Below are 15,773 nucleotides of genomic sequence, written 5' to 3'. Positions count from 1 at the left end.
GAATTGTTTTATAATAATAAGTAATGACTTTTAATTTTATTTATTTTATTTGAAATACAATGTAAATGAGATTAAAATGATAAAAGGAAGAAATTTAGAGGGGGCATAAATTCATTTATTGTTGGCAAGATATCAATGGTTATTATTTTTAAGAAAAACTAAAACAATATATTTCATAAAACATTGAACATATGTTTGCTTTGAAAACCTTATGCAAGATAATATAGTTTCATATTCAAGTTTTCTCTTCCATAATAAACTACCTTAGGTTATTAAGTTGAGTACTTTTTTGGTTTGTGTTGTAGAATATGAATATACATGCATTATTAAAGTTAGATGATGATAGATCATTTTCAGACTAAAGCTCAAAATGACCACGGATATCTGTTCAGAACCAGAGGAACAAACAACCGTAGAAGGGAACAATGATATAGTCATACTTTGTTTTGAATAGTCATTAAATCAGAAATTAAAAGACAATGTTGAATAATTAGATCTGCTAATAAGTATAAGTATGTTATTGCCGGGGAAAAAAATGTGCGATAGGCAAATTACATATGTTTTGGCTTCTTGCATATTTTTGTCACTCTTCCTGGACTTTTTTTCGTGAGATTGATGCTACTTTGTTTATACTTTGATTTCTTCGGATGTATTTGCATTTTTCTTAATGCCACAGCGCTGGCACCTGTTAGTATTTTACTGAAATGCGCAATTCAGTTGGATTCTGAATTTTAAAAAAATTTATATTCTTCGTTCACTAGCCTGAACTGTACATAAAAACATTACGTTAAATCATTTCGGCATGTGTTTGGATCAAAGATACTGACCTATGAACAATGTCAATGAAAAGACAAAAACTCTTTGACCTGACTTATAAAGCACACTAATACCTAAGTATTAGAATTGAAATAATTATGTCACGTTTGATGTGTAAAGTTTGAAAAAAAAATCAACTTGCAGTTACATGTTTACCTCAACGGAAGATTCAATTGCAACCTTTTTTTTCGAAGAACAACCAACTTGCAATCGAAGTTTATATTATTGAATTATTTGTTATTTTGCTTGTAAAATCGACGCCTTTTAAATTGCACTAAGGTGTTTGTGTCATATCTGTACAAGGGAATAGAATTAGATTTTAATTCAAATAACAAAAATAATTTTCTTAATGCATTTTGACTACCGACTGTAAACTTTGGTGTAAACATTAAAATCTGGTAATTGCAGCGATTGCTAAAGAATGAATCTTACGACATTTGAAATTGACGGTATTCTTGGTTATATTTGAGGTCACAGTGACAAAAATTGCCATTTTAATTTTCTTTGTAAATTATTTCAAGTAATTAAATTTCTCTTATTGATAACAATATCCATTTTAGTATGTTTATAAAATTCTACTGAATGATGGTCGGTTAGTCTATTTCTTGAAGCAGAATTCCTGCTTTAGATTTATAATGAAGTTTTATTTTTAATACATATATAATACAAATGGTTTCATAATGAAGTATACGACCCCGTCAATAGAAATATGACAATGTATCAAATAATCAGTATGAAATAACTTTAAAGAATATATACCTATTCACTGGCTATGACAACAATAGCAAGTTTATTCTTCCCCAAGGCACCAAAGCAACAATTTCACGAGGCGAAGCCGAGGGAAATAGTTGCTGCCGAGAGAGACAATCAATTTGATATAGTCCGAATAGTCAGTAAATATATATTTTATTATAGCAAAGAAATTGAAATTGTCCGCAATGCAAATTTTCTTGATGGTTAAAAAATAAGAGTTATTGGATTTTGCTTCACGTAGCGATTCGGATTACTCCAGAAGTGTTTCAAGTTCGAAAACGAGGTGAATCGAATGCCACCGGTGAATAGTTTCAATAATAATGCACCATGGTCAGACAGCAGGGAAAGTATTTCACATTAAGACAGAATATCAAGTTTTTGTAATTTAATAATGAAAATATTCACAGAAGATAAAAATATGCTATATAGTTTACAGTAGCTGCAGGACTGTAGCTCCCGGTCTGAAAAAATTCGGATGGACGACCTGGGAGCTACAGTGCCTCCCATAGAAAAAAAACTGCAATTTACGGCGCACAAAAAAATGCGCTAGTTTTGGACTGATTAATCTCATTTACGAACACATTCTGTTCAAATATTTGATCCCAAAAAATTCCTCGGACATTTTACTACAGATATCGTCACTTCACTTACTTCTGATAGTCTTTTAAACACCATCACCAGCCTTGTGAATTGAAGTGGTGCAAGTTTGTTTACATTTAAAAATGGCGACTCTCGATCTCGACGTAAATTAACATACTTTATTTTCCGAGGTCGGTTATCATGTTAAGAGATAATCTGAGACAAGTTAAGTGACGATGTCAGTAGTAAATTTGCTGAAGAATTTAATGGTACTAATTTTTTTACAGAATTTGTGTGAAAATAAGGTTAATAAGTCCAAAACTAGCGCAATTTTTTGTGCGCCGTAAATTGCAGTTTTTTACTATGGGAGGCACTGTAGCTCCCAGGTCGTCCATCCGAATTTTTTCAGACCGGGAGCTACAGTCCTGCAGCTAAGTTTACAGTACATATCAATCAATCATAATTTTACAAATAATAGCTCTAAAGTTTACACTTTCTTTTTAACAATAATTTATTATGCATCAAACAAAACGAATAGGATAATGGACATTGCGTATATATATCCTCTCCGACATTTGTGTTGTACAAGGTTGACAATGATTTCATAATATATATTATATTGATTAATTAATGCATATATGTATATTTGTACATGTATATATATGACCAGTAATTACAATAGGTATAATAATATTTAATAATATAATTAATATATAATATACATAATTGTGAATGGAACTTTGTCTAGTAAGGATAATACAAATTAGAGAAAATATACAAGCAAAACAAAAAAAAAATATACACAGGTTTAGGTTCTGTGGTATAAGACAAAAAATATTACTAGTTAGATCAATTTAATCTTTTTGAACTTGTAATTCAATCGTGTACATATTCAAATACTGCAATATTTTGTTCATAAGTGAGACGTACAAAGAGAACAATATAAAGTTGATAAATCCAATGTGTTGTAAACAAACTTTATATGTGTAAACATTGGTATCAACAATAAAAAGGCTTAGTACGTAAAAAAATAAGAAGCAGAGTCATGGGTCGTAATCTGTGTAATACCGTATATAAATAGATAGACACTGAACACAGAACCAAATCCGAACTAGCAAAATAAGTTTGCACAAAAATAGGTGAGAAAGGGTATGTACGTATACAAGCAGACACAAACTATCAAGTCTCTATTACAAGATATATACATGATTAATCGCGTAACTATTTAACAACCTGTGTCTTAGACAACTGGATATAATATCGCTATCAGGGAATTTCCATCCTCATTTCTGATAGTTTTCAACTCTTCGAAAATATTAACGAGATTTAAAAATTCGTGCCTCTCGCGATTTTACGCAGTTATCAATTCCAAGCAGTTAATTAGGAATCTACAATATATATAGCAGGCTCTATCGCATTCCAGCACTGAAATCCAAGGATAAATACTACGTTTGATCTCATTGACAAAATGGCAGCTATACTGAAATACACAGTGAATAGAAACGTAAATATGTGAAACATGGACAAATTGACTGTATAGGACTTGGCATGATTGACAAAATAAACGGTACGTATTGCAACAATGCAATTAGAGTATGGATATCTATAATTGTGTCTGTAAAACTTCGAAATGGTTACACAGCACACACAGTACATGTAAAAGTTATTTGAAAATACTGCTGACATAAACAGGTTAAGACAGGTAGACGCAGGCAGTATCTAACATGTCATGCACTCATGCGCGGATCCAGAAAATTTTTCCAGGGGGGGGTCCGAAGGATAATTGTGTTTGCCAGGGGGGGTCCGAGGCATATTTTCGCGATAATTTTACTATGTAAATTTAATAAATTTTCATTTTCCAGGGGGGGTCGGGACCCCCCCGACCCCCCCTCTAGATCCGCGCATGTAAAACACTAGACTACTGACAACACAGAAGTTCAGCACATACCGGGGTAGATCTTGAGACACATAGCAAACATGTCGGTGAGCTATATTTACGATGCTCTTTCAAAGGGAAAGTTAAATATTAGATTGTCATGTTATACGGTTCAATTCGAGATTCACCGTCTAGATTCGTGGATCTGAGCTTCCGTTAACATATCCACACTTTGTTTGGCTTGTATGATAATATTTTTTTAAGGATAACAGGAAAAAATAAACCAAGCCTTTGGGTGTTTGGGTGTTACATCTTGGCTTTCGACCTTGACTCCAAGTTTTCACTTATATGCAAGAGCACTACCGGACTATTTACCCACATTTAACACAAAAATCAAACAAAGTAACCTACCGATATTACTTCTATATTGTAGACAGCTTTTATATACAGGGCTGTATGCACCAAAGCTTTCGTTATAATAAGATATTGTTTTATAGGACTACTTAATTAAATCAACCCCTTAAAAAGATTACATGTTCGAAATTATGATAAAGTTAAAAAAAGGTACGAAAAGAAATTTGATTTTTAAACACTTAGAATAGCATATATTTTTTTTACACATAAACCTATCGATCATATTTTACGCATTAGAAAAAGTAAAAGAGACCGATGAGGAATATCTGATATTTTTACCCCATAAAACAAATCAGTTTTCACAGTTTCACGGCTCTTTCCGAGTTGATCGAATTTAGTAAACATTCCACAAACCAGCTGCTCTTAAACTTTCACCTACGAATTTTCAAAATTGTAACAGGGGGTTGATATAACCCTTCTGTATATCTACTAGAATGTTTTAATCCAACATTACACAAAAGGACAATGTGCGGGTGAAGTGCTTTTCTGCCCCAAAATTCAAAGTTATGAAAAGAGCGGAATATTTTGACGAAAGTTAGGTTAATACATGTATATATCTAGTTCAGGTTTATACAGATAAGTTATTTAATCGAAGTAATAAAAGAAATATGGTTTGTTAATAAAGATATAATTTTACAAACAGTTACTATTTTAACCAGCAGTCTTTTGAAAAGCAAAACATCGAGCGCCTGCTTGCTCTAAGAACATTTTTTAATATAACATGCAAAGTAACATGAACAATAATACATGTAAACATTGCACTCTATGTCTCCTACTCTTGATTATGAAGAAAAAACTAATGATATTCCATGCTTTTGAAAATATGCTGGGCATGGTCCATTTACGTGACCCAGTAGAAGCACCAGAAGTGATTGATGTTCAAAAACTTTTCAATTTCTGTAACTAGCATCTTCAGTTTTATGTTTTATCAAAATATCTGTATGATATCATTTGCTTTTTTGAATGAATAAAACAAAGAGACAGAAACAATAACATTTCTAACTACAAGGCATTTCTTTATAGTAAACGACAAAATTAACGGCAATATTGAATATTTTTCAGTACAATATGAATAAGTGGTAAATTTATCGAAATGAATGATAATTTCTTTTGATAAAGAAAAAGTGAACAAAATAATCCGAATTGAATTTGGTGTTAAAAGAATTTTCAACAGGCTGTAAGGAAACAAAAGAGTTTTATTACTTTTTTAACTGTTCATAAAGATTTTGCTACATTATATAGGAAAAATAGATATGGTCAAGCACATGAGACAAGACAAGAAAAATACTATCCGATAATAAAATCGGGAAATTATTAAAAAAAACAAAAAAACTTGTATTGTTGAGTATCTTTGCTTAAAGTTATTTAAACATACGATGTAATTAAATTAGTTTACCAAACTTTACGATATATAATTTTGTACATTGGAGCATTACGGTTTCAAAATAATTTTAGAATTTTAGTTTAGTTAGAATCTACAGAACTTCAAACCCACAAAATCAATAAATATTTCTGTTTGAAAAAAATTCCTTGTTAGAGTTTATCATACTGGGATTCTTTCGTTATTTCTCCAAGCTCTTGATACGCAGAGTTGTCTTCAACCTGGTCATACACGGTCTTTGAAAAACGTGTTGTCTCAACGTGTTCATCGACGTTCTCTGGGTTCTTTTGTTGTTTTCTCTCGCTGTTTCTGTGTCTTAGATGTCTGGACAGAATAATAGTAGAATCAAAATTATTTTAAAAAATTCCATAATATTTATGTAAATAAATCAGTTGGGAAATATTGTTAACTGTGTGCCTACCTGATAATGAGATATACATTTAGCGATACACTCAGGATTATTATAGGAATACAGACATATAGTGTAGTGTAAGGTTCGCTCACTGATGCAGGATCACCATCAGTTAATGCAATAGCTGGTGAAATAAAATCAAATTATCAATCATTATCAAATTCGCAAATCTGAACATTAATACAGTATAAAATAAAAACTGATAACCATTACTTCAAAAGATTTGTTTCATTTTTTACATTACGTGTTAAAAAAAACCCAAAAACAATTTAAATATCATACCAATCTCCGTTTTTACGTTAAAAAATCCTACTGTGAGTTAAAATGGGGCAAGTGTAGGTGTTACACTGTGGTTATAACCTTCACCTCTAACACTAACACAAGGATAATGATCAACATTTATTTTCAGTTCAGTAACATAAAAAAAGAAAATATTATATACTTATTGAAAATGTTTACATGATTGAACTGTTTCAAAGGCAGTAAGCCTAATCTTGAAAATAAAAACAAGGTGAAAGATTGTTTTAATGCATCAGTATAAATTAAGTATGTATTGTTTTTATTTCTAATCATTGTGTAACAATGTCAACTATGGGTTTTTTCAAATCTGAAGGAATATGTGATCACCGTAGCTCTGAATATCTGCAGATCAAGTTCAATTGATTGTATGTGATTACAAACAGAGTTAACACAGTACAGTAACTTCCGTTATAGTTTTCAACACATCCGTTGAGACAGGTACCATTTATGTAATTACATTGCTCATTAGCTCACCTGAGCTGAAAGCTCAGGTGAGCTATTCTGATCACATTTTGTCTGTCGTCCGTCTGTCCGTCTGTCTGTCTGTCCGTCTGTCCGTAAACTTTTCACATTTTCAACATCTTCTCAAGAACTACTGGGCCAATTTCAACCAAACTTGGCACAAATCATCCTTAGGCAAAGGGGATTCAAAGTTGTGAAAATTAATGGCCATACTTGTTCTCAAGGGGAGATAATTAGAAATTAATGAAAAATTTCGAGAAATTTTCAAAAATCTTCTTCTCAAGAACCAGAAAGCCAGGAAAGCTGAAACTTGTGTGGAAGCATCCTCAGGTAGTGCAGATTCAAAGTTGTGAAATTCATGACCCTCTGGGGTAGGGTGTGGCCACAATGGGGGGTCAAAGTTTTACAGTGCTGCTATCGTGAAAGTTGACAAAACTATCCTATCCTATCCTATATCCTGTATCCTGCATCCTACCCAGCAAATAAGCTCTATCCTATCCTATCCTATCCCATACTTTCAAAATATAGGAATGCAAGTTAAATGAAACGAAATTGTAAAATAAAATGATTTTATCAATTAATGTAGAACTCAAAATGAATAATTAAATCTTAAAACCGAATATTCATCGAGCGGGATAACTTACTTACCTGTGCTACGGTAAAATTAAATCGTACGCGGGATGGACACAATAACGTAAACAAACAGGTAAGCGATTAGATTTTTGATTTAATTATATTTAGGCATAAAAACAGATAAACAACTTCGATGCACTTATTGAGGAACTGTTTAGTCACATATTTTTATCAAATTATTTTCTTATCACATATAACTGAGCGTAATTCTCATTATTCGAGCGATTCGTTCGGCGATAAATGTAAACACGATCTGAAAATAAACAATTCCTTTAGGAAGTTTATATTGTTTATAGTTAAACCACTCGGAGTTATTTTTAAAGTATAAATTCCGAAGCATTTATAGCTAGCTAACATTTATTAATTCGATATGTTCAGGTTAATATCGGACAGAAATATGCGTCCCTGTTATTGGGCATCGAAGAAATTATATGAAACGTGAAGCAATGTCTGTTTCTTGTATACATGTTTATCCTCTTAAATGCCAAATTAGTCGTTTATAAATTCAAGCTTTTATTAATTTGCAGACTTTAAATGAAGTAAATACAGAAATCTATGTCTGACGTTGTCAACTGTTGCAACGAATTCTCGCAGTAACTCCGTACTTGCGTACGAATTGACAAAGATGTAGCGCCGACATTTTAGCGTGCATTATTGTTATGCACCGCGTTCTTGATATAATAATTATTCTTAAATGGTTTAACTTGTAAAGCGTATTAAATTAACATTGAAAATACATTGTTTAGATAATTTTCGTTTCGCAAAATAACTCTGAAATTTAAACTCGAATCTGATTGGCTACAGGATGCAGGATAGGATATGATAGGATAGGATAGAACTTAACTTTTATATTTCTATCATGTATCGTGCATCCTGCATCATATCCTATCCTATCCTTATCAACTTTCAGGATAGCAGCACTGTACATAGGAATATATAGAGTAAATCTTTAAAAATCTTCTCCTCAGAAACTAATCAGCCAGGAAAGCTGAAACTTGTGTGGAAGCATTCTCAGGTAGTGTAGATTCACAGTTGTGAAATTCATGACCCCTGGGGGTAGGGTGGGGCCACAATGGGGAGTCGAAGTTTTACATAGGAATATATAGAGTAAATCTTTAAAATCTTCTTCTCAGAAACTAATCAGCCAGGAAAGCTGAAACTTGCGTGGACGCATCCTCAAGTAGTGTAGATTCACAGTTGTGAAAATCATGATCCCCGGGGGTAGGGTGGGGCCACCATGGGGTGGTCGAAGTTTTACATAGGAATATATAGAGTAAATCTTTAAAAATCTTCTTCTCAGAAACTAATCAGCCAGGAAAGCTGAAACTTGAGTGGAAGCATCCTCAGGCAGTGTAGATTCAAAGTTGTGAAATGCATGATCCCTGGGGGTAGGGTGGGGCCACCATGGGGTGGTCGAAGTTTTACATTGGAATATACAGTAAATCTTTTAAAATCTTCTTCTCAGAAACTAATCAGCCAGGAAAGCTGAAACTTGTGTGGAAGCATCCTCAGGTAGTGCAGATTCAAAGTTGTGAAAATCATGATCCCTGGGGGTAGGGTGGAGCCACAATGGGGTGGTCGAAGTTTTACATAGGAATATATAGAGTAAAACTTTAAAATCTTCTTCTCAGAAAATAATCAGCCAGGAAAGCTGAAACTTATGTGGAAGCATCCTCAGGTAGTGTAGATTCAAAGTTGTGAAAATGATCCCTGGGGGTAGGGTTGGGCACAAAGGAGGGATGAAGTTTTACATGGGAATATATATAGAGTAAATCTTTAAAATCTTCTTCTCAGAAACAAATCAGCCAGGAAAGCTGAAACTTATGTGGAAGCATCCTCAGGTTGTGTAGATTCAAAGTTGTGAAAATGATCCCTGGGGGTGGGATGGGGCACAAAGGAGGGATGAAGTTTTACATGGGAATATATATATAGAGTAAATCTTTAAAATCTTCTTCTCAGAAACTTATCAGCCAGGAAAGCCGAAACTTGTGTGGAAGCATCCTAAGGCAGTGTAGATTCAAAGTTGTGAAAATCATGATCCCTGGGGGTAGGGTGAGGCCACATTGGGGGGGGGTGTTAAAGTTTTACATTGGAATATACAGTAAATCTTTTAAAATCTTCTTCTCAGAAACCAATCAGCCAGGAAAGCTGAAACTTGTGTGGAAGCATCCTCAGGTAGTGTAGATTCAAAGTTGTGAAAATCATGACCCCCTGGGTAGGGTGGGGCTACAAGGGGGGGGGAGGTCAAAGTTTTACATTGGAATATATAGAGTAAATCTTTGAAAATCTTCTTCTCAGAAACTAATCAGCCATGAAAGCTGAAACTTGTGTGGAAGCATCCTCAGGCAGTGTAGATTCAAAGTTGTGAAAATCATGATCCCTGGTGGTAGGGTGGGGCACAATGGGGGGTCGAAGTTTTACATAGGAATATATAGAGTAAATCTTTAAAATCTTCTTCTCAGAAACTAATCAGCCAGGAAAGCTGAAACTTGCGTGGACGCATCCTCAGGTGGTGTAGATTCACAGTTGTGAAAATCATGACCCCCGGGGGTAGGGTGGGGCCATAATGGGGGTCGAAGTTTTACATAGAATATATAGAGTAAATTTTTAAAAATCTTCTTCTCAGAATCTAATCAGCCAGGAAAGCTGAAACTTGTGTTGAAGTATCCTCAAGTAGTGTAGATTCAAAGTTATGAAATTCATGATCCCTAGGGGTAGGGTGGGGCCACCATGGGGTGGTCGAAGTTTTACATAGGAATATATAGAGTAAATCTTTAAAAATCTTCTTCTCAGAAACTAATCAGCCAGGAAAGCTGAAACTTGAGTGGAAGCATCCTCAGGCAGTGTAGATTCAAAGTTGTGAAAATCATGATCCCTGGGGGTAGGGTGAGGCCACCATGGGGTGGTCGAAGTTTTACATTGGAATATACAGTAAATCTTTTAAAATCTTCTTCTCAGAAACTAATCAGCCAGAAAAGCTGAAACTTGTGTGGAAGCATCCTCAGGTAGTGCAGATTCAAAGTTGTGAAATGCATGATCTCCGGGGGTAGGGTGGAGCAACAATGGGGTGGTCGAAGTTTTACATAGGAATATATAGAGTAAATCTTTAAAATCTTCTTCTCAGAAACTAATCAGCCAGGAGAGCTGAAACTTATGTGGAAGCATCCTCAGGTAGTGTAGATTCAAAGTTGTGAAAATGATCCCTGGGGGTAGGGTGGGGCACAAAGGAGGGATGAAGTTTTACATGGGAATATATATATAGTAAATCTTTAAAATCTTCTTCTCAGAAACTTATCAGCCAGGAAAGCCGAAACTTGTGTGGAAGCATCCTCAGGCAGTGTAGATTCAAAGTTGTGAAAAGCATGATCCCTGGGGGTAGGGTGAGGCCACATTGGGGGGGGGGGGTGATAAAGTTTTACGTTGGAATATACAGTAAATCTTTTAAAATCTTCTTCTCAGAAACCAATCAGCCAGGAAAGCTGAAACTTGTGTGGAAGCATCCTCAGGTAGTGTAGATTCAAAGTTGTGAAAATCATGACCCCCTGGGTAGGGTGGGGCTACAAGGGGGGGGGGGGAGGTCGAAGTTTTACATAGGAATATATAGAGTAAAACTTTAAAATCTTCTTCTCAGAAACAATCAGCCAGGAAAGCTGAAACTTATGTGGAAGCATCCTCAGGTAGTGTAGATTCAAAGTTGTGAAAATGATCCCTGGGGGTAGGGTTGGGCACAAAGGAGGGATGAAGTTTTACATGGGAATATATATAGAGTAAAACTTTAAAATCTTCTTCTCAGAAACTTATCAGCCAGGAAAGCCGAAACTTGTGTGGAAGCATCCTCAGGCAGTGTAGATTCAAAGTTGTGAAAATCATGATCCCTGTGGGTAGGGTGAGGCCACATTTGGGGGGGGGGGTTAAAGTTTTATATAGGAATATATAGAGTAAATTTTTTAAAATCTTCTTCTCAGAAACTAATCAGCCAGATGATTCTTTATAATTGTTAAGACTTTGGCTCCAGGACAATTCTTCGGCCTCACAAGAAGGTTCAGTGTTTGATGTAGCTTAATATCCCATATATAAACAATTGTAAAGGATCTTTTTGAGGACTGCAATACTCAACATGTGATATGACTATAAAATCATCCTGTTAGAAAAGGGACTAATGATTATAAACATAAGAATATCCAGGGGGAAACATGGATTTTATTTATACAGGATCTACATGTATTTTTGTACATTGTCCAGATTGTTTGTATTATGACTTCATTAATCTGATTTTATCATACCTATTGTTCCTCAGGTGAGCGATGTGGCCCATGGGCCTCTTGTTTTTTTGACAGTTACCGCACAGATCCGCAGTTCTGTCCTAACTTACCCACACTGCATTCTATTAGATAAATACATATAAGTACATTTCAAATAGCAATATAAATTGGTTTGAAACATTTCTAGGTGAAATGTATTGAAAGACGAAAATTGAATCTTACTTTGTAAAAGGTCAAATTAAATTTTGGACTTCTGTATGATCTTGAAGTGTAACCTCAATGTACACTACCAAGTTGATAAAATATTTACGTAATTTTAAACAACATGAAACTGAATACTGGTATTAATTGCAAGTACCTAAATTAGACTTGAGCAAGGCAATTTGATGCAAATACATTTTCTTTTCGGTTTTTTTTTTCGTTTTCTTTTTTTTTTTATATCAAGTTTTGTTTACCATTTAAAAACGGTTGGTAAATTTATTTATAATAAGTTAAACATCTTTAAAAATTTAAGAACTGAAGCAATTGATAGAAACAACTCATCTCCGTTACTTTGCATTCATCGATTGATTTCTGATAACTATTTCGAGACTTATCTTAATAACTGATCTCATTCACAAATTTGCAAAACAGAACAGAGAAATCCTTACTAATTTTACATGTGAGGTCACTCCATTCTAGCTGACACCCTCCCTCACAATTTCCTGTTACCGTGTCACATCTCTCGGGAACTCCACAATGTATACTACAATTCTCTTTACAATTGAATCCATACTTTCCTGTAAAACACTCTAAAAAGATTTTTTTTAAAATAGTAAATAAGTAAAAATGTATCTTATACTATAAACCAATTTTTGTTCTATTGAAGATTAAATCATAAGGATGTCTATATAATTTAAACTAAAATGTACATGTTTATCTTCATTTCCTTGAGATAAAGAATGAATAGTTCGGTGAAGACGATAAAAAAACTAGGAATGCACGTTCTCCTTCAAAGAGATGGATCGTTACATTCAAATTGTAAGTCATGAACTCTTTTTTGCATGTATATATGTCCATAATTCTCACCTTTGTCGCATTTATAACCGAACACCCCTGCGTTACATCCGTTTGGACAACTTCCGTTCACGTGATTACATTTTTCTCCATTTAAACATTTACCACATGAAGAATCACACTCCAGACCGTACTTGTTATTTGTACATTCTGCAAGATTTAACCAAAAAACCCAAACATAGCATCACTGTATTTTATTGAATATAAAATTAGTTTGCCGAAGTTAATGTTTAATGAAGACAAACTATTTTGTTGATTTTATCTTTAAAAAAACCCGCCTTGTTCTCCCGACCATCCGGTTAACATTACATTATCATTTACAAACGATCGTTTATTTGTAAGAAAGAATGATAGAAACATTGTTAAAATTGTACATCTAACTACATTTGCTAAAAACGGGAAGCAACTAGCGCTAAATAATTCATAATTTGATTTATTCAGTATTGAAAACCTGTATCACATCTAGCTCCAGTATATCCTGGGACACAGCCCAGACAAGTTCCATCCACAATGTGACAGTGACCTTCCTGACAGTTCTGTGGACAACGCAAGGAACAATCCTCTCCGTAATATCCTGTCACCGGACATCCTTATCAAACAATACAATATTGATATTGCAGAGGATATTCAAATATTGCTTGTGATAGGTAAAGTGTTTTATATACGTGGTGTATTATATGGCCAAATTTGCGAAAGGAATACAAACAATCAGGTAATCATTGATTTATTATCAAATATCTTTGATATTTAATATGAAGACACGTACCATAAACCTCAACTTCACACAGCTCGTTGTAAGCGTATGGATCATACCCAGCAGGATACGGAGGGTTAGTCCTGTTGTTGTAGTAGATGACGTATCTCCCATGTGTGATACACGTGATGTTTGTAGGGTTGGGTATTGTGGCTCTGGTGTAGTTGGTATCCTTAAAACACAGTACTCCGTTCTTTTTATTGGTTGAGTTTGCTATGTAAACAGAATATCCCAGGAATCTACCGGTTAAATCATTGAGTTCATCTGATACAATGGAAAGTATTTTGTTAATCATAGATTATATATATATATATATATATATATATATATATATATATATATATATATATATATATATATATATATATATATATATATATATATATATATATATCACGGTAATCCATAAAAATACACACACCTTTAAAAGAAGTGCAATTAGAATCGTTCAAAGGGAAAATAACAACAACTGAAAATACCTTCATTTTTGACACATTTTTTCTCCATTCGAAAGTCGAAATACCTTGCACATTTTTTTTAATTTTATCATCCGGGAATTTTTACCTCGCTTGCAATGCAAAATTTCCGCTCACTTTTCATTTTTAACCGTGCATTGAAATCTGATCGACAAGCTAGAGGGTAGTTAAAAGAAAAAAAATCTTGAAATATATTCATACTATTGACTGAACATCATATAAAGATGTTTATAATCTTCGAATATTTTAAGGAAAAGTGCTGCATAAAGATCGTGGGACAGAGCATAGTCCAGGCAGGTGCGTTTTTTAAGTGTGTGTGTGGGGGGGGGGGGGGGGGGGGGAGGAGGGGGGGGGGGGGCAGATCATCCAAAAAATCTTGACAAGGAAAACAAAATCATTTAAATCCTAATCTGTGGGGAAGGGTGTAGGAAGGTAGAGTTGTTAATCGATAACATAAATTTCACTCTTCTTTTCTTTATTTTCACCTTATTTCTTACACGAGCCGAAAAAGTGGTGGGTGACATGTCCATAACAGTCTTCTCAATATGTAAATTTAAGAAGTATGTTTGTTGAGACAAAAAGTGCGGGGGGGGGGGGGGAGGGGAGGTCCCCTGCCCCCTCCCCCCCTCCTCCCCGGTTCTACGTGCCTGTAGTCATTTTCCAAGATTATGAGATAATTTTTAGTGAATAAACATGCAATGCGTAGTTCATCAAAATCGGAATTCTTTTTTAAAAAAGTATTAAATAAAATGAGGGAATAACTTGATTAAACAAAAAAGAAAAAAAAAACTAAAAGGTATAACATAGAAGTAAATGAGATACATTTAATCATTGAGTGAATCTTTGTGTGTGAATTAAGTTAGCCATTTACCAAGCAAGACACAAAGGACATGTATGTATAAGTAAGTAAGAAAGTTACTCACTAAAAAGTAATAGATAGGCAACAATAAATAAAATGAGTGAGTCAGTAAGCAAGAAATATAAATAAGAAAGAAGCAAATGGGTTAATGAGTGTATGATCGAGTTATTAAGTCAGCAACATACATTTACCAGGGAAAAAAAACCGCAAGCGAATAAGTAAGTAAAATAAAAGTAAGACGACGTACATACACTGTACATATATTTTTTAAATAATCTGTTGTGTAGCTTCATCATGATGTACTTTAGATAAAGTTGTAAATATTTTTACTTTTAATTATTTATTCAACAGGTACTTACGTTAATAATTTTAGAGTGACTCTTCTTCATGATCAAGTTAGATTAATGATCTTAAACTATGAATGCAAGAAAAGAGAGAAGACCATGCTCTTTATGCATGGTATGTCTTATAGCTTATTTCAATTATCACGGTGGTTATCACTCATCGAAATCGACTTTACTAACTTTTTATCTACTGCCTTTTAAGTTTCTTTTAATAGTATTTGTCTACATTTTAGTAGATTTCATTAAAGAAATGTTTTGTATATGATACTGTATATTGGCAAATAATCACGATGGTTTTAATTTCACTATGTTCGCGATTTAATATTTTCCCGCGAAATTAAACCCATCGTGAATACTTAATTATCAAATCATTTCAATGCTTTTATTCTGATCGAT

General features: G+C 33.9%; 1 protein-coding gene across 1 annotated transcript in view; it reads right to left on the bottom strand.

Moving 5' to 3' along the window:
• Window positions 1–5,907: 5,907 nt before the first annotated feature.
• The window catches only part of LOC128172592 (uncharacterized), a 38,511-nt gene continuing 28,645 nt past the window's right edge, over window positions 5,908–15,773 (bottom strand). The window contains exons 3-8 of the mRNA XM_052838378.1: window positions 13,711–13,962; window positions 13,396–13,533; window positions 12,957–13,094; window positions 12,539–12,679; window positions 6,241–6,355; window positions 5,908–6,143 (exon numbers count right to left, since the gene is read on the bottom strand). Of these exons, the coding sequence (XP_052694338.1) occupies window positions 5,972–6,143; window positions 6,241–6,355; window positions 12,539–12,679; window positions 12,957–13,094; window positions 13,396–13,533; window positions 13,711–13,962 (956 nt within the window). The 3' untranslated portion in view covers window positions 5,908–5,971. The remainder of the gene's footprint in view (window positions 6,144–6,240; window positions 6,356–12,538; window positions 12,680–12,956; window positions 13,095–13,395; window positions 13,534–13,710; window positions 13,963–15,773) is intronic.

Source organism: Crassostrea angulata, chromosome 2 (assembly GCF_025612915.1).
Source record: "Crassostrea angulata isolate pt1a10 chromosome 2, ASM2561291v2, whole genome shotgun sequence".
Taxonomy (NCBI): domain Eukaryota; kingdom Metazoa; phylum Mollusca; class Bivalvia; order Ostreida; family Ostreidae; genus Magallana; species Magallana angulata.
The sequence above is the reverse complement of the archived record's forward strand: the minus strand, read 5'-3'. Positions and strand labels throughout refer to the sequence as shown.